Here is a 23,334-nt window from a genome sequence, read left to right on the forward strand (position 1 = left end):
TGCATCAAATTCAAATCATGCTCTTTGACTTTAAAAAATCATGTGTCCAGGAATCCAGGGGGCCTTGCATGTAAATTCGTTTAGCTAGAGGTCTAAGCACAACTTATAGCACGCTCCCCAAACATCAATTCCAGTCTTGTCCATTAAACCACAACTCATTGGTATAAGCTGTTTAAGCCTGTTTACTTCCATGTAGCAAACTAGGACTACAACACTCAGAATGCTTTAGTCACACCAGTAAGGCCCAGGATTGGAAATAGGGTTTGCAATGGCATGAAGTCAATTGGTTACCTAATTGTGGATGGATATCTAGAGCCACAAAAAGAAACAACCTGGAAAGAAGCCTTCTTCGCAAATTTCTCCAGAATTTCCCTGTATCTTACACTCTCTCCATCCCAATAACACAGCAAAGAGCTTAACACCTTCCGAGCGTCGAACGTTCAGCGCTCAGTGCTGAACGTTCGAATAACGAATGCTGACCCGTCGGCCAACGGTCGTGCGCAGCACTGGCAAGGTAGTGCTTGTGACGACTGTTGGCCGACGGCAGCACTTAAAGGGTTAAAACTGAACATCTTCTCCATACTTTCCTATTCTTCTCTTTTCCCGTCCCCATCCCTCAATCATTACTGTATTCACCTGTCTCAAATCTATGTAATTTTAATGGAGTGAACTTTGTAACTGCAGACAAGTAGCTCATATTTTATTGGCTATGACCCTAATATGTATCTTACACCTTAAGGCAGATCTGCGCTATATAAAAATAATCAAAATGTATCTCTTTTAATACAGCTTACTGATTTGTTGTATGTGTGCATTTTGTATTCCCAATATATATTAAACCCCTTAAAAAGGTAAATCTCTTCAAAATGTGCCGCTCACCTTTTCAGTATGCAAAAAGCAATGAAGAGCTCATGAAATGTTCTCAAACAAATAATAATTGGTTTTCATTGCATGTCATTTTGCATTTTCTTTAAAAATAGAACGTGATCCTGGGCCTACTGGACAACAATGACTGAGTTGAGGCCATCAACTGCTCATATCAGCCCGGCTGCATCTCATACAGTTTAAATATTTTCATAGAATATGCGACACGCCAACTCGGCTGTTCAAAAGGGGGAACAATTTTCAAAAGTACAGATAATTTCTACCTTAGATGCAACATGCATACAGGCACCTTTTTCTACATAGTGCGGGAATGCCAGGTGATACAGGTTTTCAGTAAACAGTCATAATATCGATTCCAAAATATAGAATGGACATAATATCGAAGTAAAAATATAGAATGGACAAAATATCGAATGGACACAATATAGTGGTTAAAAATATCGAATTTAAGGTAAGTAATATCGATTTTCAAAATCTAGAAGTAAAAATATCGAAGTATACAATATAGGCATTAAATGTATCGATTTTTTAATAATATAAATTTTTTTAAAGTGTTTTGTATGTTAGTATATGTGTGAAAAGTGTATATTAATGTTTGTAATGTATGTTTAATGTATTTTAAGTAATGAATTTTATATTATTTAATTTTTGCGTAATTTAATTCTGTAGCGGGTTGTGGGTTTATAGGGGAATAGGGTGGGAAGTAATTTAATTATATTAAATTAAATATTATTTTTTAGCAATTATTATTCCTTTTTAATTAAATGTTGCTTTTTAGTTCTGTAGCGGGTTGTGGGTTTATAGGGGAATAGGGTGGAAAGTAATTTAATTGTAATTAATTAAATATTTTTATTTATTTATTGGTATTCATTTTGGATTTATTGTTATTTTTTAAATGGTAATAATTTTTTATTAATTGCCAATTAATTTGTATTAATTGATTAATTGTTAATTATGTTAATTTTCTAAATTTATTTTCTGTAGCGGGTTGTGGGTTTATAGGGGAATAGGGTGGGAAGTAATTTAATTGTAATTAAGTAAATAATTTTTTTCATTCATTGGTATTGATTTTAAAATTATTGTTAAATAATTTTGAATTGGTAATTCATTTTTATTAATTGGTAATTATTTTGTATTCATTAAATATTTGCTAATTATGATAATTGTATTAATGTATTTTCTGTAGTGAGATGTGGGTTTATAGGGGAATAGGGTGGGAAGTAATGTAATTGTAATTAATTACATGTTAAAAATACTTTTTGTGTATTGATAATTAATTTACTGTTAATTTTTAATTGGTATTAATTTGTATTATTAATTCGTTTTTGTTATTGAAAATTAATTAGTTGTTAAATAATTATGAATAGGTTATTAATTTTTAATAACTAATATTTAGTTGTATTTCTAATTAATTATTACATAATATGAAATTGGTTATTAATTTCAATTAATGTTTTATTGGGATTGATATTTATTTATTTTTAATAATATATTAAATCATTACTTTCCCTACTGTTAAACTCACTGGAGTGGGAATAGTAATTTTCACCCTCCCGCTATCCAACGCTTTCCCTACTGTTGCACTCTCTGGAGTGGGAATAGTATTTTTTACCCCTACGCTATCCAACGCTTTCCCTACTGTTGCACTCTCTGGAGTGGGAATAGTAATTTTTACCCCTACGCTTTCCAAAGCTTTCCCTACTGTTGCACTATCTGGAGTGGAAATAGTAATTTTCACACTCCCGCTATCCAACGCTTTCCCTACTGTTGTACTCTCTGGAGTGGAAATAGTAATTTTTACCCTTCGAATATCCAACGCTTTCCCTACTGTTGCACTCTCTGGAGTGGGAATAGTAATTTTTACCCCTACGCTATCCAACGCTTTCCCTACTGTTGCACGCTTTGGAGTTGGAATAGTAATTTTTACCTTCCCGCTATCCAACGCTTTCCCTACTGGTGCACTCTCTGGAGTGGGAATAGTAATTTTTACCCTTACGCTATCCAACGCTTTCCCTACTGTTGCACTCACTGGAGTAGGAATAGTATTTTTTACCCCTACGCTATCCAACGCTTTCCCTACTGTTGCACTCTCTTGAGTGGGAATAGTAATTTTTACCCCTACGTTTTCCAACGCTTTCCCTACTGTTGCACTCTCTGGAGTGGGAATAGTATTTTTTACCCCTACGCTATCCAACGCTTTCCCTACTGTTGCACTCACTGGAGTGGGAATAGTATTTTTTACCCCTACGCTATCCAACGCTTTCCCTACTGTTGCACTCACTGGAGTGGTAATATTAAATGTTACCCTCCTGCTATCCTACGGTAAAATATTGTACATTTTTTATTAATAACTTAAATTAATTATATCTTAATTTTAAGGTTATTTGAGTAATTTTAAGTATGTTTTAGTTAATTATATTTATTATTTCATTAATTTTAAATTACTTTTAAGACATTTAAAAAAATTCAATATTTTGGCATTCTATATTTTGGTGACTATATTTTGGTAAGTCTATATTTTGTCATTCTATATTATGTCAGTGATCAACTTGGGATCATGGCTAATGAAGGGGGTGGGGGGAGGGGGTGAATGGACTAATAAGCAATTTGTGTTTACAGGCCTGGTACTTGCCATGAGGGACACTGAGACATATTGTGAAACCCAACTGCCTGACCTATTGAGGATTATTGCAGAGGCAAGGACTTATGTGCGTTGGCTGAGGAGGTGGTTGTCCAACCGAATATGGTAAAATATAGGGTGGCTGGCTGTGTCAAATGTTCCTGGAGGGTGGGGAGAATTAGTCTAGGAATGTTGGACTGCATACCCATGTCTGCACTCACGCACCATGTTCTGATTGTACTGTTAGTCATGTTTTGATCTGCATTCTGCTGCTCTGGCATTCTCCCCAATTGCCGTCGCAGGAGGAATGGCTCGCGGAGATGCACAAAACTGCATACTTTGAAAGAGCATTTACAATTTAATAGATAAAGCAGATATTTTTCTTCTCACATTGTCTCCCTTTCTGCAGGATGCTCCCCACCAATTTGCATTGACTCTTGATTCTTCCTTATTGCTATGATTGCACCTCACTCGCATTACTATACTAGGCCTTCGCCTAACCTGGCTTCTCGTTCATGCTTTGTAGTTTCATCTTCCCTCCAATCTTTTTTTTCTGTCCTTCTTCTCTTTATTTGCCTCTTTCTCTAGCTTGTTTTCTTACCCCTCTATTTCTTCTCTCCCTTTCTTATATATTAAGACTGTTTGTTATTGGTGCATGTATTGCAATCAACATTTATATCTTAATATGGGTCCATGCAGGACTTGTATTCGATGTTTTGTTGTATGCAATGTACTGGAACTTCCTGGACTGGGCAATAGGAGGAAATTGTGGCACTGGTATTTGGCTGTCAAACCAAGTTGTGTTATTAAGCACTAAAAACAATAAAAAGAAATGTAAAAAAAATGAACAAGATTTAGTAGATAATGTATTTGTCTTCAATCTGTGGCTTGGCTGCACTAAAGATGTGCATTCCCACTCTTGTGTATTCCATGTGCATTCCCAGTCTTGTGTATTCCAATCAGTGGAATGCAATACGTAGTAGCTCAGGATCAGAGAAGTCATGACAAAAGTAATAAAAACAAGTAAAGCTTATAGTTTAAAATTGATCTAAATTTTATACAGCATTCCCTGTGCTCATTTCCTTACACATTAATTTGAGAAAAGGTGTCGATAGAGGAAAAGTAATCTTTGCAGTTGGAAAACCTACAATTTTTTGTGTTTACCAGCGGCCATCTTGGTCCACGCTATTGTTGAAAGATAGCGCAGCTATTCCTACCAATATAATTAATAATGAACCCAGCACTAGCAGCTTAACTTTATGAAAAAAGGTTTGATACCTTACCTTTCAAAAAATGAAACTGTTTCAAAAAGCTGGCCACAACGAAGGAGTCACACAGGTGCAACACAAGGCCGCTAAATGCCAGACCAGAGCAGTTGATGTTTATTGAGTGAGGCCGAGAGCTTACATAGCAAACAGCAATCTGAAAAAAGGGTGGAAAAAGGCATTAACTTGATATTAATTAATGTACTACAATCTTGCACTATTAACTGACATTGGCATATATTTTAAAAAAAAAAACTGTAGAAAAACTGCAAAAAACTACAAATTAATTCTAAAATGTATACAATAAGTACTTGCTGTATTCCTATAGTGAGGATTTATAATATCTATAGTGTGTTGTGTGTAACGTTGATCACAACAGACTACTCAATAATTTTTCATCTGTTTCATAGAAAGCCTAAACATTTAGTGAGAGTTGCATAATTCACAAGTCTGAGTGTTACAATAAACCTGATATAATACTTCATATATTTAAGGTTGCACAATGTGTTGTCTCGCATACACTACCTGTGGCCCTAGGTTGAGGTAACAATCCACTGACAGCACTGGATGGCTGTAATTCTTCAGCGAGAGAGGGAAGAAGCGATGACTGTTATACTGAAGATATTTTTCAAGAAGCAGTTGAGCTGGTGCAGCCAAGAAAGTATGTTTGCTGTCTGGAGCACAAATATATTGAGCAGGTGCAATAGAAGCTGGAGTGTCTAACATCTGGAAAAAAAGCACAGGTATTTCAGTTATACTTAAAATGCATTACAATCTATTATCATTACATTTTCTTTCATTATGTTAGAGATGACATCCTACATGATGTCACTGATAAATAGCATTGACTAGCACTGTTATCATTTGACTACATCCTCCAACCTCGCCACTTAATCAGCAATACTGCAGAGCCTTCATGACCAGCCGATTTATCACTTTTTTTAGGTAAAGGCAAAAGGACTTCCCTGCTGAGCTTAAGCCCACAATGCCATATTATTTTTTCTCCTCTTTTTCTTTTTTTTTGTTAGCATCGACTCCCCTTCTGGGGAATCCAGTCGGTCACCTGTGAATCTAGAAAAGTTGTCAGCCACATAACTAAGTAAGTAGCCCATTTCTTTTGATGCATGAATTTTCTCTAGAAGAGGTGGAAAGTTCACATGTGAATCAAGAGAATTTTCATGCCAAAAAGCTATTGTAAGTAACTTATTTATTTTGCAGCATGAATCTTCCCTAGGTTCACATTATGTGCATTCATTTTAAAGCAGTATCACCTTTATTCGGTGTGTGTGTAGATGCAAATATTTGCTTAAGTGTTTTTTGTCCCAAATGAAAATCTCTTCTTGATTGTACATGTATACAACAGTGTTTAATAAATATGAGCACTGAAGTCCATGTCGCTTCTCTACAGATGGCTTGTAGGAATGTGTTCCCTATCAAGGCTATTGATACCTTATCTCGTTCTGCATGCATAGGGTTATTGATTACCCTTTAAAACTTTCCTTGCGAAATAAAAGTCAATACTTTGCACTATGCATTGCGCTACTGTTCCCTTGGATACAGGTTTACCCTTAGATATCTGTAGCATATACTACAAAAAATGTTGCCTTTCCTATTTGTAAGAAGTACATCATTGTTCTTCCCACATCTAAAGTATGTAAAGCTCTTTTTTTTTTTTTTTTTTGAAAATCTGTTTATTAGCATAGTAATTGGAGCAGTTATATACACATCCGAGCACAGCAATAATCAGAATGTCACAGTTACATGTTTGCCCAGCACGTACAGGTACTTAGTATCACTGATTTTTCGTTTTCGTCCGGAACCGTTGCAACCTAACAATCCCCAACATTCCCACACCCTCCCCCACCCTCTAGAATCCCTCCCGACACTTCTCTAACATGCGTATAAATGTGTTATTTACATCTTGGTCACTAGTTGCGCCGTAAAGTGCAGTTTTTCTCACACACATAGGCAGGCTGGGATAGAATTGTCAATGGTACGGGGTTCTCCGTACCTCAGCACAGTGCACCTTACATCGTGAATGCCCCGATGGGCCGGACCCATTCATCTTGTATGTATTGAGTTATCTGTATCCCCATCATCCCCCTCATCCCCAGCCTCGAAGGTCCCCAATACAGTAAACCAGTCTAGGGAAATCAGTTTTTTCCAGAGACCTCTGTGTTCCTCTCGCTGTAGCGCATCGCCTTCTGCCTTGCCACATCGCATTACCTCTGCTTTCCATAAATCCGGGTCAGGTGGTCTGGGGGATTTCCACCTCATCGTGATTGCTCGTTTCGCTAGTAAGAGGGCCAAGTCCGTGAAACGTGTCGCCACGGTCCTCGTGCGTGTTTTGGGTTGTTGTCAAAAAGGCAGACAGATGAATGGGGTGATTAAAGTGGCATCGAGAAACAACTTTGGGTATGAAGCTGATGCCTGTTCTCATTATAATCAAATATTTATGTACTTGCAATATGGTTCATGGGGGTTAAGGCCAGCCGAGGACTGTGCAGGTAAGGGCGGTGGGGCCCGGTGGGGGGAGGGGGTGGTGGGGGAGTTTTGACCGATGATGACGAGGGCAGATATGCCCCTGTTCTGCCCAGTTCAATTACTGTCAGTACAAGTGACCAGGGAAGATATTTTAAGTACATGTGCTGGACACTGGTGAAAACGAGCTCCCTGGCTACATGATGGTTTCACTGAAACCACATATGTTTGATATGAAACATTTTGTATTAATGAATCCACACTGATTCCAGTGTTAGATTTACCAATGGGAAACAGCCTTTACAACAAGGTTTTTACCTCGCTGTAACTTTACCACACATTTTTTACCATGCATGTTTTTAGAACGCATATGCTTCTACAACATATGCCTTTACCACCCATTTAAGGTAAGTTCGGGCTTGTGGGGGTCTTCCCCAACAAATGTGTGGTAAAGGCTTGCAGAGTATTTCCCTGCGTTGTTCAGTCATACAACCTTTACCAATGCATGCACACAGAGGGCAACTTAGAGGTGCCCCTAAAAACCTAACAGCCACTGGTGTGCTAGCTGACTGGTTTCTCTCAGCCTGTTACCTGAGACACTGTTCTGACCACCTAAGGTGAGTGCCAGCAGGAGATACAGAGCAAAAGCCTGTCTGGGAAGAGGGTGTCACCCCCCCCCCTTTCACAGGATAACCTGCTGATTAGCCTTCCTAGGCCGGCAATGTTCAAAGAGATGCCGCCTTCGAAAAGCGAATCTAGCTCCCCTCTTGGGAAAGAGTCCAGAGCCCCTTTGGCACCTAGACAGGTTAGAAAATTAGCTAGTCAGGTAGGTATGCCACCACCAGGCTAGTACCACCCCTAGCCTGGGCTAAACCATGGTGGACAAAACTTTTTAAAAGTAGCCATCTTTGTGATGGAATACTTAGGAATTCTGAGACAGGGTTATGCCCACATCCCACAGGAAGTGGTAATATAGGGGGAGTAGTGACCACAAGGGTCAGTAGCCTATTGGCTACTGCCCTAATCTCCCCTAAAGCCCCTAAATTCAGTATTTAGGGGAGCCAGAGGCACCAGGAAAGATGAAGAAGGAGGTGAAGAGTCTCATCCTGCAGGAACTAAAGATCCAGCAACTGACTTGGCACCAACCCTGCCGGCCTGTCTGCTGACTTGGCCAACGGTGCCAAAAGTCAACTTGTCCTGCAGCTGTGGAGTCCCCAAAGACCGGGAGACCTGCCAGCACTTCACCCAGGAACCAAGTTCTCCAGAGAAGTAGCGGACCTGCATCCTGCAGGCAACCAAAGACTTCTGTGAGACTCATTGACCACAGAACCAGACGCATGAAGACTCCATTGCACCCAACACTCCAAGCCTATGTTGAAGTGGGCCTAGTGTGTCATCGATGTCCACCAGCCCTCCAGGGACCGAGTCCGCTGTGTTTTCCTCCCCAGTCAACTGCTTGACGTTGCCTGAAACCTCTGCACGAAGGCCTCTTCTACCGTGACTACTCCCGTTAAAGAAAATAAAATGCCTAAAGACACCTCTGCACTCGTCACCCTGGGCCTTCGAGAAGAGGACCAAAGGTGTCCCTATGTCCTAGAGCATCATGAACCCTGAGCACCCCTGTTGGTTCAGCCAGACTGGCCTCCCAGTCCGAGCCTGCATCCTTTTTACGTGAATTTTGATCCCCATAGAGTAAAATAAGGCACCCGACGACGTTTTGCACCTCTGCACCCACTGCCCCCGCTGGTGGTGGTTTGCTGGTGCTGCCTAGGACCTTGTCCACAGCACACACTAACTACTGGAGATTGGTCCTGTAAGTCGCTGTACTATACCTGAATGCTGCATGACTTTTCCTCCCATAGGTTAAAAATGCAGCTTCCAAAAATTGCATTGTGTCGACTTTCTGAACTAAAAAGAATTCCTATTTAAAAAAGTGCTTACATCAACCCTTTTCTTCTGATGCCTAAACAAACATAAAGATGCTTGCTATTTTTATAAATTGGTGTGGCGATCCATCTTGAGTCGTGTGTCACATTTATTGACCATTGTGTGTATTTTCAGATGTCTTGCACTCCTCTGTGAAAAGCCTACGGCTGCTCGACCGCACTACCCCTAGCAGGGCACTTTGGGATTGCCTTAGCAAGCCCCTGTCAACTTATAAGGGGAACCCCATGACTCTTTACATAATATATCTCTTTTGATATATTATATAAAGAGCCAGCTTCCCATAGTTCGTTTTTTGTCTGTTATATTTCTATTTACAGTTCTGTATAAACACATCAAACACACAAAAGGTGATTTCAGGAATGCTTGCAAATAGTATAACCACAGGCGATCACTCAGGGTAGCATTTCAACCCCTCTTTTTTGCCCACTATGCCACTTCAGATTCGATCCTGCTGTATGCAAATCCGCCTTGGTCCTGCTCCAATAAGAACAGTTATTTTGCCACTATGCCACCTCACCAAAAATATATAATAAAATGCTACCCTGGGCAATTGCCAGTGGTTAGGTTATTGGGATGTATTACACTGATCACTTTTTGTGTGTTTATATTTCTGTATATCCAAGGCCGGCTATTCAATTTGACTGATTTGCCATTTTAATGTGTTTGTAATATGTTAATTGGTTTATTTTAGCCTGTACAATAAAGTACTGAATAAAATATTGAATGCTGCCTATGTAAAAACATTTTCAGTATTCCGTCAAATTAAATATGGGTACATTAGCATACAAAATGGGAAAATAAACAGGATATCATGGAAAAATGCAAAAAAAGCACAAATTACACACAGTATCGTATTGACAAGGCAACAGCCCTTATCTTCACTTACCTTAGGTTTGATATGGAAGGACCTGTGCCCTCCGACTGCAATTTGCTTTTTCATTACACTGAAGTGATTGAATCTACAAATCAAAAGCCCTGAACTGTGTGCTCGCAAATTGAAGTCAACATCGTTGCAGGTAAACCTAAATCAAAAAGAACAAAAAAGTGTGAGCACATTAATGGAAAGACCCACCTTCTCCTTCATTTATACCAACGGGTCTCCCACATCCATCTTCTTAATCATGGCATTTCTCTACATATATTTAGCTTACACAGAGGAAATAATTAACTGAGAAATCTGTAATTAAAAGGAATATGACCACTTCATGGCACTACTTGAACTTAAGTCAATTAATCAAAAAGAGACTAGCTAGGAATGGGGTTGACAAGATTTTTATATTTTAAAGATCATAGTGACTCAGTTTTGTTTTGTCAAGGGGTGGTGGCACCTGTTGGGTGTCCTTAAAAAGCCCTCACCCACCAACCTAGTTGGTGGCATGCTTCATCATCGGGCCCACCCAGTGACACCTAGCGTGTCCCGGGTGTGCTACGACGCCTGGTTACAGCGGAGCAGGTATGTCACTGTGTGTGCGGTGAAGGGTGATAAGTTGGTGAGTTTAAAACGGCTTGGCGGGGGTCCCAGTACCCGGAGGGTAAAAACACTTTATTACCTGGGCCTCCGTCAGCGGTTAAAAATAAGGCTGTGGGACGTTAGAGGCGAGTTACGACCTCCCACGTCCTTTAGGTGCCACCACCCCTTGACAAAACAAAACTGAGTCACTATGATCTTTAAAATATAAAAATCTTGTCAACCCCATTCCTAGCTAGTCTCTTTTTGATTAATTGACATATAAACCGGGGATCTGGACTAGCTATCTGGTCCTCTCTCTCCCTCCTGATACACGTACTACTTGAACTTACCCCTTTACTGTCGCATTCATTTGCACAAAATGGAGGACAGCACACCACAAGTAAGTGATTTAACGTACAATAGGATGCACAGGGAAGTAGCATTTTCAATTAATGACATATAGTTGAAATCCTTCTGTCTGTGATCTTTTCAAAATAAAATGAAAAAAAAGCAAATGTTGCTCCATCTAATATACATGAGTAGTGACTCTGACATTACCTGCATTTTTAAAACTTTATAACGTATTTCTAAAGGTTGCTTATTTCTGCTGAAATTATTAACGTTAAAGGAGTAAGTTGAGCTATGTTTTACAGTATTGTATTTGGATTGTTTGCCAAATATTTGCTTAGTTTTGAATATAGTTATATAGTCAAATTCATACTTTGGTTATCTTTATCCAGTTAAATTATGATTGAGGAGCTATCCTAGTAGTGGTCTCCTTATTGTGTCGGTAAAGAGCCCATGTTGATTAAAAATGCACGTGATATAGCACGCCGAGCCATCAGTATTCAGTATATTTCTAGTTATTCAATATCCAAATTATGAGTATAGTTGATGGACCTTGTTTTTATAATACTTCATAGCATAACACTCCTAATTAATAATCGAAATGTCTCTTATAAAGATGAGTGATAGTTTTGGTGTTTAACAAAGAATAGGCATGGGTTACCACCTAGTCTCTCTTTTTCATCACAGTCCTTGTCAGTGATCCTTTTTTGTTGCCCACCTTTTCTCCAGCTAGAACTTTCTTCATGGTTCAAAAACCCTCCTGTGGGTACCAAGCAAGAGACGCTGGAAGACAGGTGCCAAAAGGAGTTTTGGAAGCACTGTGACTAGCATGCTGTTGCATTTAATTAATAAAACACCTTATGGTACATGTTACTGTTTGTTTTACTGCTCTGTTTCTTTAATGGCATGCGACTTGTGTATTTTCACATGCATTCCATGTTCTTTCTGGAATGCTGATAATGTATGGTTCCACTTGGTTGTAACAAGTTGCACCTGGAAACAAACCTAGGTGGAGTCCTTGACGTGCTGTTAATAAACCTACTATTTCAACTTTTACCTGCTTTAAGACAATTTTAATATTGGCGGCGAGTAGGACTTTTGTTACTCCTGCCTACTCTACAGCACTGGATTTTACCCATGGATTATTATTTTTTTGTTATTTTGCGATCATCTGGAAGCTCTTTGCTGCCGCATTTTGTTGGATTGGCATTGGAGACGATCGCTATCATCGATTTGGATTAATTATTTTTATTTACTTCATTGTTGTGGTTAATCGTTACCACGGGTGCATCGAGCACATTATTCGGGCGCATCATTCGACTTCATTCCAGCATTCCTTACCTGTTGGAACATTCTGCCTCCGTCATCGATCCTTCATTTATATTCGTTCTCTTCTAGAGATTCTATGAACATGCTTTCAGATTAGAGTAAGCGCCACACGTTATTGCGCTGATTTAAGCGTGCAACGTCTACAGCGGCCATCATGCTGTTTCCTTGGCAATGTTTACCGCGCATCGGTAAGTGTGTTTAACAAGATTTACACACTTACATGCACGCATCCTGTTTCACAGTGTGTACCGAGAAACAAATTTGAACTACTGTTGCAACAAGTGAGTTGCCACATTTTTATTTATTACACTGTTCAGTTTATATTAATTATCACCACTAATCCTTAATTCCAATGGGATTTTGTCAAGTAGTAGTGGAAATATTGGGCTTAAACTGCAACGCTTTATTTCCATGCAATTTGTATTATGTTTAGAAAAATAGCTTTATTATTATACTCCAATTCCAACAAAATGCAATTTGATCCACCTGCAAAATTCCTTCATAATAAAGGCGACCCACCTATACCATGGCCCAGCTGTAAAGAAGAATTTCTTACTTGTATGAAAGCCATAGATGGTGAGCGCATGTGTGCTGAAAGGAAAAAAAGTATTTTGCTCCACTGTCTTGGTTCTGAGGGAAAAGTTACTTTCAGAGCATTACCTCAGATTATGCCACAAAGTGGAGAAGGTGATGGCATGAATGTATATGTTGAAGCATTCACCAGGATGGAAAAGAGATTCAAACCTACGTCCAATATCACTTTAAATACATTTAAGTTATATACCAGAGCACAAAAAGACTTGGGGGCACATGCATCAACCTATTTAGGAAGTGCAAACGGTGCGAATCGGTAAATTCGGCCTTTTGCGCTTCCTAAATACTTTTTTGGGATGCATGAAACATTTTTTCAAAATTCGTTTTTTTTTGCATGTCCTAAAAATGCGAATGCATTTAAGGAATCGCATTTGTGCGATTCCTTAAATGTAATGCATCATTTTTTTAAAAAATGCGAATTTTGAAATAGGAAGTGCAAATTAACACGAGGTTGACCCTCGTGTTAATTTGCAAAATTGTTTCAAAAAGCACAAAAATGCACTTTGAAAAGTGTCATGTTACAGACGCACATGTCCTTAGGACATGTGTGTGTGAAACATGCACTTTAAAATACATTTCAGGGGTGCAGGGGGGGTCCTTTGGACCCCCCTCTGCACCCTTGCAATGCATCAACAAATTGCGATTTCCTAAAAAAAGAAATGCAAAACGGCATTGATTCCTATGGGCCTCTAGGCCCATAGGCCTCTAGGCCCATAGGAATCAATGTAATGCCGTTCCTTAATTGCGATTCGCAATTAAGGAATCGCAAATTCCGAAATTTAAGAAATCCTAAAAAAAAATTGGATTTCTTGATGCATAGGATTTTGCAATTCCTAAATAGCGATTCCTTAATTTTCGCTATTTAGGAAATGCAAAATCCTAGATTGATGCATGTGGCCCAATGAGTCTTTTGATGATTTTCTAACGGCCTTGAAATCTTTAAGTTTACACTGTAACTTTGGAGGTATCACAGACGAAAGGATACATGATCAAATCATCGTACATGTTAAAACCAAAAAAATACAGGAAAAGCTATGGATCATGGGGGGTCCTAAGTTGGATAAAGTAATCATTGCAAAATCTACGGAGCTTTCAAAAAAGTGGATGGATGTTGTAAAACAAAATAATTCAAACAAATCCACTATTGAGGAGGAGATTTGTGTTGTCAAAACAAAAAGTGATTTTAAAAATGATATTCCACAAGGAAAAATTCGTCTAGATACAACAACAGTAGTTATTCTGGTAAAAGACATGATCATTTTTCCAAATATAACACATGCTACCGATGTGAAAGTAGATCACATATAGAATGTTTCAGGGTTGTCCTGCAATCAACAGAGAATGAAGAGTTTGTGGCAGAATGGGTCATTTTAGCAACGTTTGAAGAGATAAACGCTACAGTAATCAGACAAGGAGCACTAATTTTGTTACTTCTGAAATCAATAATGTCACCAGTGTTAGAGAAATTCCTGATCATAACAAAGGTTTTGTTGTTTGAATCATACACAGTGGATCTGAAAAGGAAATTTGTATCAGGTCTCCCAAATGTATGTTTCAAGTTTTAGGTATGGATCTAGATCTCATGGTAGACTCCGAGTCACCATGGACAATTATCACATCATAATAGTTTAAAGACAAATTATAATCTGTTTGTAATTATGATAATATACAACCTTCTGATATAACCGCTGAATGTTTTGTTGGGTCAAAAATTGAAATTGAAGGTTTCTTTCAAGTTCCATTGTATTTCAAACGAAGATGTGCTAACATAAAATGGTAATTTGCTGTGAAAGGGGTAAATGTCTTAGGTTGGCGAGACCAGTGGAAACTGGGAATAATTCTCAATCCACGATCTGAATTTTCTGTTTCTCTTTGTAATGAATAAGAAATGTGCAGTATTGCTACAGTGAACAAAAATGTTGCTATTTTAGGAAAAGGAAAAAAATTGATAAATACATATAACAAAGTGTTTTGTGACAAATTAGGAAGATTGAAGAATTTCTCACACAAATTGTATTGAAAGAGAATGCCTGTCAAATTAAACAGAAGTTGAGGGGTGTACCTATCAACATTAGGGATGAATTGAAAGAAATGCTTAAAGAATTGTCAGATGAGGGTATCATTGAGCCCATTGAGTCATCTGCATGGGTTTCACCCATTGTTTTAGTGCGCAAACCCGACCAAAAACTCTGTGTGTGTGAGTATTTGAGAGCATTAAGTTCCAACATTGTGATAGATTGCCACCCTCTCCCCAATATTTCTGAGGTAGTTTAATTATTAGAAGGTGCGCATTTTCCACACTTGACCTAAGGTTTGCATATCATCAGATAGAGCTTACAGAAGAATCAAAGAAATATACAGCTTTCATCACACCACATGGTCTTTTTCAATATACTAGGATGCCCTTTGGACTGGCGGCGGCGGCGTCAGCCTTTCAAAGGGTAATGTTTCAGATTTTCAGAGACATTGACACATATGTCAAATTTTTTCAGGATGATATTTTAATATTCTCAAGAAATTAATCAGAACATGAAGCCCGTTTAAATGAAGTATGTAAGAGACTTGAAAATTTTGGACTTATACTCAAGGCTCATAAGTGTAAGCTTTTCAAACACTCTGTTGAATATTTTGGGCATACGTTTTCTGGTGAAGGTCTTATTCCAAAAAAATCCAATGTTGAGGCCATACAGAATGCTCCGTCTCCCATAAACAAAGAACAACTACTGTAATTTTCTGGAATGTGTGAGTATTACAGCAAATTTGTTGAGAATTTTGCCACCAAGATGGAACCATTGAGAAAATTGATGAGGCAGAGTGTTACGTATGAGTGGAATGATGAGCAACAAAAGGCTTTTGAAGCTATTAAAAGAGACATTATTAATGCTCTCACATTGAAACCGGTTCGCATGAGGAACAAATGCATCATAACTGTTGACGCTAGTTTATATGGGCTTGGAAGTGTATTATCCCAAAGGGAGGGTGGGAATGAATGCAATATAGGTTTTACCTCAAGGACTCTCAATGACACCTAGCGTAAGTATGTTGTAATTGAGAGAGAGCTGCTGGCATGTGTATGGACAGTCGAACATTACAGAATGTATGTGTGGGGTAGCAAGTTCATACTCAGGTCAGACCACAAACCGTTAGTACACATTCTTTCCACAGGAGGAGGATTGAACTCCACGGCCAGAATTGCCCGTTTAGCCCACAAAACACATCCAGGTATATCTGCGGTGAAGCCCTTAATCAGAACCTATTTCTTTTGGCCTGGTACGGACAAGTTCATTGATCGAACAGTCAGGGAAAGCCATGAATGCGTTTCCAGTGAAAAAATGTTAAAGGTACATGTTCTCCCTCTTAAGACAGTTAAATGGCCCGAGGAGCCATGGCAGAAAGTTGCTATCGACATTTCATGTCCTTTCAGTATGTTGCCTGAGGGTTCACGTTTCGCTTTGGTCATGATTGATTACCATTCTAAATGGCCTGAAGTGAAGTTTGTTCCAAAGGCCACCACTAGTGCTGTTGTGAACTTCTTTAAAGAAGTATTTGCACGTGAAGGATGTCCTTCTACTCTTGTTTCTGACAACGGGGTGCAACGTCTGAAATGGAGAGTTTTCTTAAAAGTTGTGGTATCAAGCACACACTCAACTCACTCTATGAACCACATGAGAACGGTCTAGTGGAACGTTTTAACCGTGTGCTTAAGAGTTTTGTCACTGACTCTCTTAAACAAGGAGGAAATTGGTTGAGTGCACTTAGGGAATGTTTGTGGGTGTATCGTATTACCCCACTTACTACTGAGGTCAGTCCCTTTAGGTTACTCGAAGGTAGGAATCCGGCTTCCAGTGTTTGTCCCTGGTGGTTCAGGGAAAAATGCAAGAATTTGTTGCAAGAGGGAGAATGTGCACATGATACTGCCAGAAGGGTGGAAATTAAACAAAACAGTACCAAAATATGGTACAATAATAAATGGAGAACGAGGGAACATGATTTCAGTGTTGGTGACTGCGTAAGAATTTTAAAACCTGGCTTTATAAATAAAGGTTCCAATAGATACGGTAAGGACATGCAAGTCAAGAAAGTTTTTAGCAACAGTAGTCACTCAGGATGGTAAGGTATGGAACACTAGGAAAGTTGCTAAATGTCCTGTTCAGTTTCTTCCACGCATTTCTGATTATAACGATGTTGACCACCAGAATGATAAACAAAGTAATGGACATTATTTTGATTCTGTTGCTTCGAGAGTTAAAACCAACACTCGCATTAGGAGTATTCCCAAATTGTTTAATGACTTTATTTAATGTATCTTCTTTCTTATGGTACATGTTACTGTTTGTTTTTCCGCTCTGTTCCTTTAACGGCATGCAACTGGTTTATTTTCACATGCTGATAATGTATGGTTCCACTTGGTTGTAACCAGTTGCACCTGGAAACCAATCTAGGCGGATGCCTTTGCCGTGCTGTTAATATACCTACTATTTCAACTTTTACCTGCTTCAAGACAATTTTAATATATGCCTAAACTGGGAGTAATGAAGACCACACATCTGCACGGTTGAACCTTCCTGCTGTATGGGCGCGTTCCATTCTTCAGAAATTCTGGGTAAATACAGATTACATTTTTAACATGCAGAATATTTCAATAACATTCTGCATTACGTGGTTACGAAGGAAGTTAATACCTATTTTGTTCACTTCCCTCTTAACATTCTATACATATTTCTGCAGTAATCACACTGTGATCCACCATGCATCTGTGCAAATTGCAAATTCTGAACATATTTCCATGAAGTTAAAAGTAATAGGGGCTATTTAGGAAATATAAAGATACTTCTGTGAAAAAATTGCAGAATTCCTGAAAAATCTCCATTTCGCTTGGAAAAACCATTTCATGAAAAAGAAGCACCACTGAACTTTACAATGAATTTACACATAACTCCTTCAAAATCTTAACACCACATCTCAGAATGGAAAACCTTTTAATAAAGTTTCAGTCAAATGTTCTCAAACTGAAAAGCTCTTTGTTTAGAACATTCCAAATGTGAGCAGATTTCTTTCCATTTTACAAGAGTACTACTGAAGTTTTTCAGTGAATGATTTAATAGATTTTGGCAGTGAAATTCACATAAAATATCCATGGATGTTTCTAGTGCTAGTGAATCTTTGGCAGTTTCAGCCAGCTGCTCTCTGATCAGCACAGTGCTTTGTTTTATTTTGGCGTTTCTGATAGCACTGCAGCAACATCCCCTACTAATTTTCCCAGTGTTATGTCAAAGTTAAGATATATGCTTTTTGTTTTCAATCCACCAATGGGTTATTCTGGTGTCACTGTCAGAACATCGACCTACGTGAATATTGCATCCACTGTATCAACTATCCCCATATAGTCATGGTAAGTAGATTAAATATTTACTTACTTTAACAATATAATGGTAGTTGACAGCAATATAGTGGCATACAACCATAAGTTTGCGGTTAACTAACTGTAGTCTACACAGCTTGTTGGATACCTTAATTTCTCATTTTTGCCTTTTTTGGAAAACTATCACCAATGTGCAGGTGATGTTTCAGTGTAGGGCAGGCAGAGGAAATTTTAGGAATCTTGTCTGAGGAGGTACTGCTTGGCCTAACCTAGTACAAACTCCTTATATCAGGCTCCTCCTCTACCATAATGTGGCGAAACGTGTTTTTTCACAGAACTCAAGGGTTGCACTCTGGTTTCTTCTTCCTTTTATGGATGCTGCTACAGTGAGACTGGTATCAAGCTGCATCTTACAGTACTGTTTTGCCACGCAATGTTGCAGGAGGAAGCAGCATAGTTAACAAACATTCACCAAATACGCTGTGTGGAATTGTGAGCTTTGCTTGACTTTGAGATTCCGATAGTGGAGTTACGTATTTCTTCCATACTCAGTGTTCTCTGTTTGTTGTGCTTGCTTATTACATGGTTCCTGCTACTTTACATTGCATGCCATTACTCACTTCATGACTTCCAAAAGCTCAATGTGACTCTTCTTGGCATTTGGCCTAACGACTAGAGTGGTCGACCTTGAAGCTGGTGAACCTGGTTCAAGTCTCAGTATGGACACTCAGCCGCCTGTGATTCTGGGTAAATCGCTTAATCTCCCCATACCTACTAAAATTAATGTATCCGTTTGTAATGCTTCTGGTGCTCATGTAAAGTTGTCTGATACCTTCAGGTCGAGTTCGCTCTACATAAAACTCTCCCCCCTAAAAAAAACTCTACCCTCCCTTTCAAGCCGATTCTCACTACATGGCTTTAAAAAGTCCATTGTGTCTCTCAACAGCTTTCTAAGCCGCCAGCTTCACTTTCGAATCGTTTGTCGCTACATGTCTTTTATCAGCTCAACCCATCTCTGCCTGGGATATCCTTCTTTTGCGAAGAACTTCAGATAGCATCTTTCAAAAACAAAGAAGTGTTTTAATTGACCTTATATAGTGACTACACACGTTTTGTCAAGTCTCAAATTTATTTATTCAGTGATATAACAGAATTAAATGCAGGATGTATGGCTCCTGGTATGTTGTTATTTAAAGATATGCAGGTATTAATATAAAAGGTTTCAAAATGTTAGTTAGAGTTAGAATCAAAGTTTAGCATATTAGTAAACATTAGCTTGCTATGCAAAGCTTGGACTGTTCTTTTCTCTCCAATGATTCACGCGTACGTTTGGTAAATGAAGGCACAAAACGTCAGCAAGTGCAGTAAGGTATGCAAGTGTTTATTTTACACAGTACAACCCTCGCCTTGTTTGCGAATAATTAAGGACCGTATCTCACTGGATCTGAAGAGTTACGTTCATTATGAAGTCCGTGTTATGAACCGGAGACTTTGGCGATCTGAAGGCAAGACGAGTCCGGAGAGATTTTTCTTTTTCTGATCAAGTGCCCTTTCCTCTGGCTTCCTAAATGTATTCTAATTAAATCATCACAGTATCAGATATTAGATGGTAAACTGGGGCGTAGAGGTTTTTGCAGTGCTCTTGCAGACTCAGTAAGTCAGTTGTGATAGGTCACCTTTGGAGACTGCCAGACCATCAGAAGAAAACCTTAGCTTTCCAATAAATTCCAAAGTAGCAAAATAAAATAAAAACAGTAAATCAAGCGTTGGCATTCAACACCCAAAGAGTAAGGAACATTCTTCCAGAAGAGATTTAGATAGGTCATAATATGTTTTCCTTTTGAAAGTCATACAGACACACTAAAATTAAATCCACCTTTTGAACAATTAACAATTATTTATGCAGGTTCACTACCTCTGTGATTCAGTATTCCCCAACTATATAATGCATTTATGCACCCACACTAGGACATGAACCCAAAAATAAAGTAACTGTGATGTGATGTGATTTTATTTTTATAAAGCGCGACTTACACTCCACGGAGCATCTTGGCGCTAGTCATACATGTCGCAGAGGAATAAAAGCAAGTGAGCCAAATGAGGACTCAGTAGGAAAGTGTCTGGTATGTCTGGAGGTGGGGTTTAAAGCTAAACAGGAAGTGTCAGTGATTTTGAAAATCCAAGTTTTAAGAGCCTTTCGAAAGAGGTTCTCTGACGGGATCTGACGCAGTTGGAGTGGGAGTTTGTTCCAGGCTCTGGCTCCTAATACTCCAAGGGATTTTCCTCCTTTTGTAGCGAGTCTACATTTAGGGGTCACAAGTAGGTTTAGGTTGGAGGCTCTAAGTGAGCGAGAAGGTGCGTATCTTCCGAACCTTTTGGACAGATAGGTGGGGCCCAACTGGTGGTAGGCCCTGAAAGTGATTAATAGGATTTTAAATAGCACCCTCTTGTGGATAGGCAGCCAGTGCAAGATCTTAAGTGCTGCTGATGCAGACGACTTCCTGGGCCATCTCAGCACAAGACGGGCGGTGGCGTTCTGGACCATCTGCAATTTGTGCAATACAGCTTTGCTGGAGCCTGCATAAAGACTGTTGCAGTAGTCCAGACGAGAAGTAATAAGGGCCACCGCTACCGTCTTTCTGGCTGTCAGGGGGAGAAGGTCAAAGAACCTTCTGGGGCCCTTGATTATGTTGAAACAGGACCCCGCCACAGTACCTGCTTGTTGTCTGAAAGATAGGGCCTCATCAAACCGTATCCCAAGGTTACGGGCCATCGTGATGGTATTCGGGGGGACTTCTGCATCTCGAGGCCACCAGGATTTGGGGGAAACAAGGTTTTGTTGGCCAAAAGGGAGGATTTCAGTCTTGCCTGAATTACATTTGAGATGGTGATTTCTCATCCATTCAAATGTTGCGGCAAGACAGTCTCTCAGATTTTCCTCTGCTTTTGTAGTGTTATTGTCCAGGACGAGGATGAGCTGAGTATCATCAACATAAGATATTGTGCTGATGTGGAAGGATGTAATGAGCTCTATCAAAGGGGTCATGTAAAGGTTAAAAAGTATTGGACTCAAGCTGGAGCCCTGTGGTACCTCTGTTTTTAACGCTTTTTCGTCTGAGCAGTGGCTTCCTAGTATCGTAACTTGCTTCCTATGGCTGAGAAAGTTTTTCAGCCATTCAAGAGCAGTTCCTGCTATTCCTGATTCTGCTAGGCGGCCAATTAATACGGGGTGTGAGACCGTATCAAAGGCCGCTGATAGATCTAGCAGAACCAGGACGGCCTTTTTACCTTGATCCATTGCAATCTTGAGTGTCTCCACCATATGTAGTAGTGCTGACTCCGTGGAGTGTTTAGCTCTAAAACCTGCTTGGTTGGGTTGTAGGATGTCATTGTCCTCCAGGTACCTGGTCAGTTGTTTGTTTACCGCTGCTTCCGTAAGTTTGAAAAGGAGTGGGAGCAGCGAAATAGGGCGGAGGTTAGAGAGCGTAGTGGGGTCAGCTAGGGTTTTTTTTTGCAAAGGTTTTACAGCGGCTAGTTGCCATTCAAATGGGATGGCGGCAGTGGCCAGAGAAGAGTTAATGATAGCATTAAATCTTGGATTTACGTTGTTCACTAGAGCGTGAAGCAACAGAGGGGGGCAGGGATCAAAAGGGGAGCCTGACTTACTGGAAAGGATAGCCTGACGGGTTTCTTCAAGACTAACAGGGGAGAAATTGTTTAACTGAATTTTACTATTCATTGGTTGTGTGTTTTCAGCAGAGAGGGACCCTAGAGGGGCTGGGAAGTCTTTGGTAAGGTTAAGTATTTTCTGTTCAAAATAATTTGCTATGGAGTTGCATAGTGAAAGCGATGGTGGGATTTCTTGTCTAAGGAATTTGGGATTCATAAAATCATCAACTATTTTGAAGATTTCTTTCTGTTTGTTGTTAGAGGAGTTGATGGCTTCTAGAAAGTGATCTTTTTTGGCGTTTTTTATCATTGTGTGATATTGTCTCCTAGAGGTTTTATAGGCAATGAGTTCATCTGTTTCATAAGTACGGCGCCATTTCTTTTCCAGGGTTCTGACCTCTTTATGTTTTTCTTTTAGAGGGAGGCAGAACCAGGGGGGCGGACTTTTTGTTCCGCTTTTTTCTTACTTTTTCCGAGTTCGCTGGTCCACAGAAGTCTGTGACCCATTTGCAGAAGCTGTTGTAGTCTGTTTCAGTGTGACTGTGACGTATAACTTCTTGTAATACATGTTTATGTCTGTATTGTGATAGTGCAGCTGTCAAACAGACCTTTAGCTAACACTATACATACGAGAGAACTTTGGCTCTTTCCCTTTCAACTACTTACATTCTTCAAACTGCCTATTTAATTAATTATCATTTTAATCACATCTTGACTCAATAAAGTAGAGTACTGATCTCTCACCTAATGCTCTTGGCTGTGAGCGTGTGCCGAGAGGCAGCTGCCTCAGAGCGGGTGTGGTGGGGCAGGAAGGTGGGGGTGGCGGGAGAAAACAATAAAATAAATAAACTTACCTTCGATGCCTCACGCCTCTCCTCAGTCTGCTGGCAGCATCAGAAGCACCCAGGCTTCCAGACTTTACCAGGCAATCACAACGCTGCCTGAGGAGCATTGTGATTGGTCTGAGTGGCCTGTTTGACTGCTCATGCAGTGCCTGGGGAGGTTGTGTATGTTCTCCACAGGGCTGTACAACACAGCCCAATGGAGAACATGTAAAGTGCGCATGATGATTTGACTGGCCCTAGGGGCCGGTCAAGCCGTCATGCGCACGTAGGGAGGGAGTGCAAACCACTCCTGCTCACTCTGCAGGGAGCCAGCCCTGCCCACCTGGCTTGAGCAAAGAAAAATAAAATGATAATAACTTCTTGTTACTATCATTTTATCTTTCTTTTGTACTGCTCCAGGAGCAGTAAGGCGAGGCTCCTCCACCTTAGCGGAGGAGCCGCCACTAGGTGGATCCTTCAGTCTCCCATTGAGTGCTTGACCTAAACTGCATGAGGGACTACCTTACAACCGTAGCCCTTACTTTCTTCTCTGTCGGTTC

At 39.7% G+C, this 23,334-nt stretch overlaps 1 protein-coding gene across 1 annotated transcript in view; it reads right to left on the bottom strand.

Annotated features, from left to right (window-relative positions):
* Positions 1 to 23,334, bottom strand: part of GREB1 (growth regulating estrogen receptor binding 1) — a 612,299-nt gene that overhangs the window by 33,847 nt on the left and 555,118 nt on the right. The window contains exons 30-32 of the mRNA XM_086926326.1: positions 10,085 to 10,220; positions 5,296 to 5,496; positions 4,789 to 4,927 (exon numbers count right to left, since the gene is read on the bottom strand). Coding sequence (XP_086782452.1) covers positions 4,789 to 4,927; positions 5,296 to 5,496; positions 10,085 to 10,220 — 476 coding nt within the window. The remainder of the gene's footprint in view (positions 1 to 4,788; positions 4,928 to 5,295; positions 5,497 to 10,084; positions 10,221 to 23,334) is intronic.

This window comes from Lissotriton vulgaris, chromosome 6, assembly GCF_964263255.1.
Source record: "Lissotriton vulgaris chromosome 6, aLisVul1.2, whole genome shotgun sequence".
Classification (NCBI taxonomy): Eukaryota; Metazoa; Chordata; class Amphibia; order Caudata; family Salamandridae; genus Lissotriton; species Lissotriton vulgaris.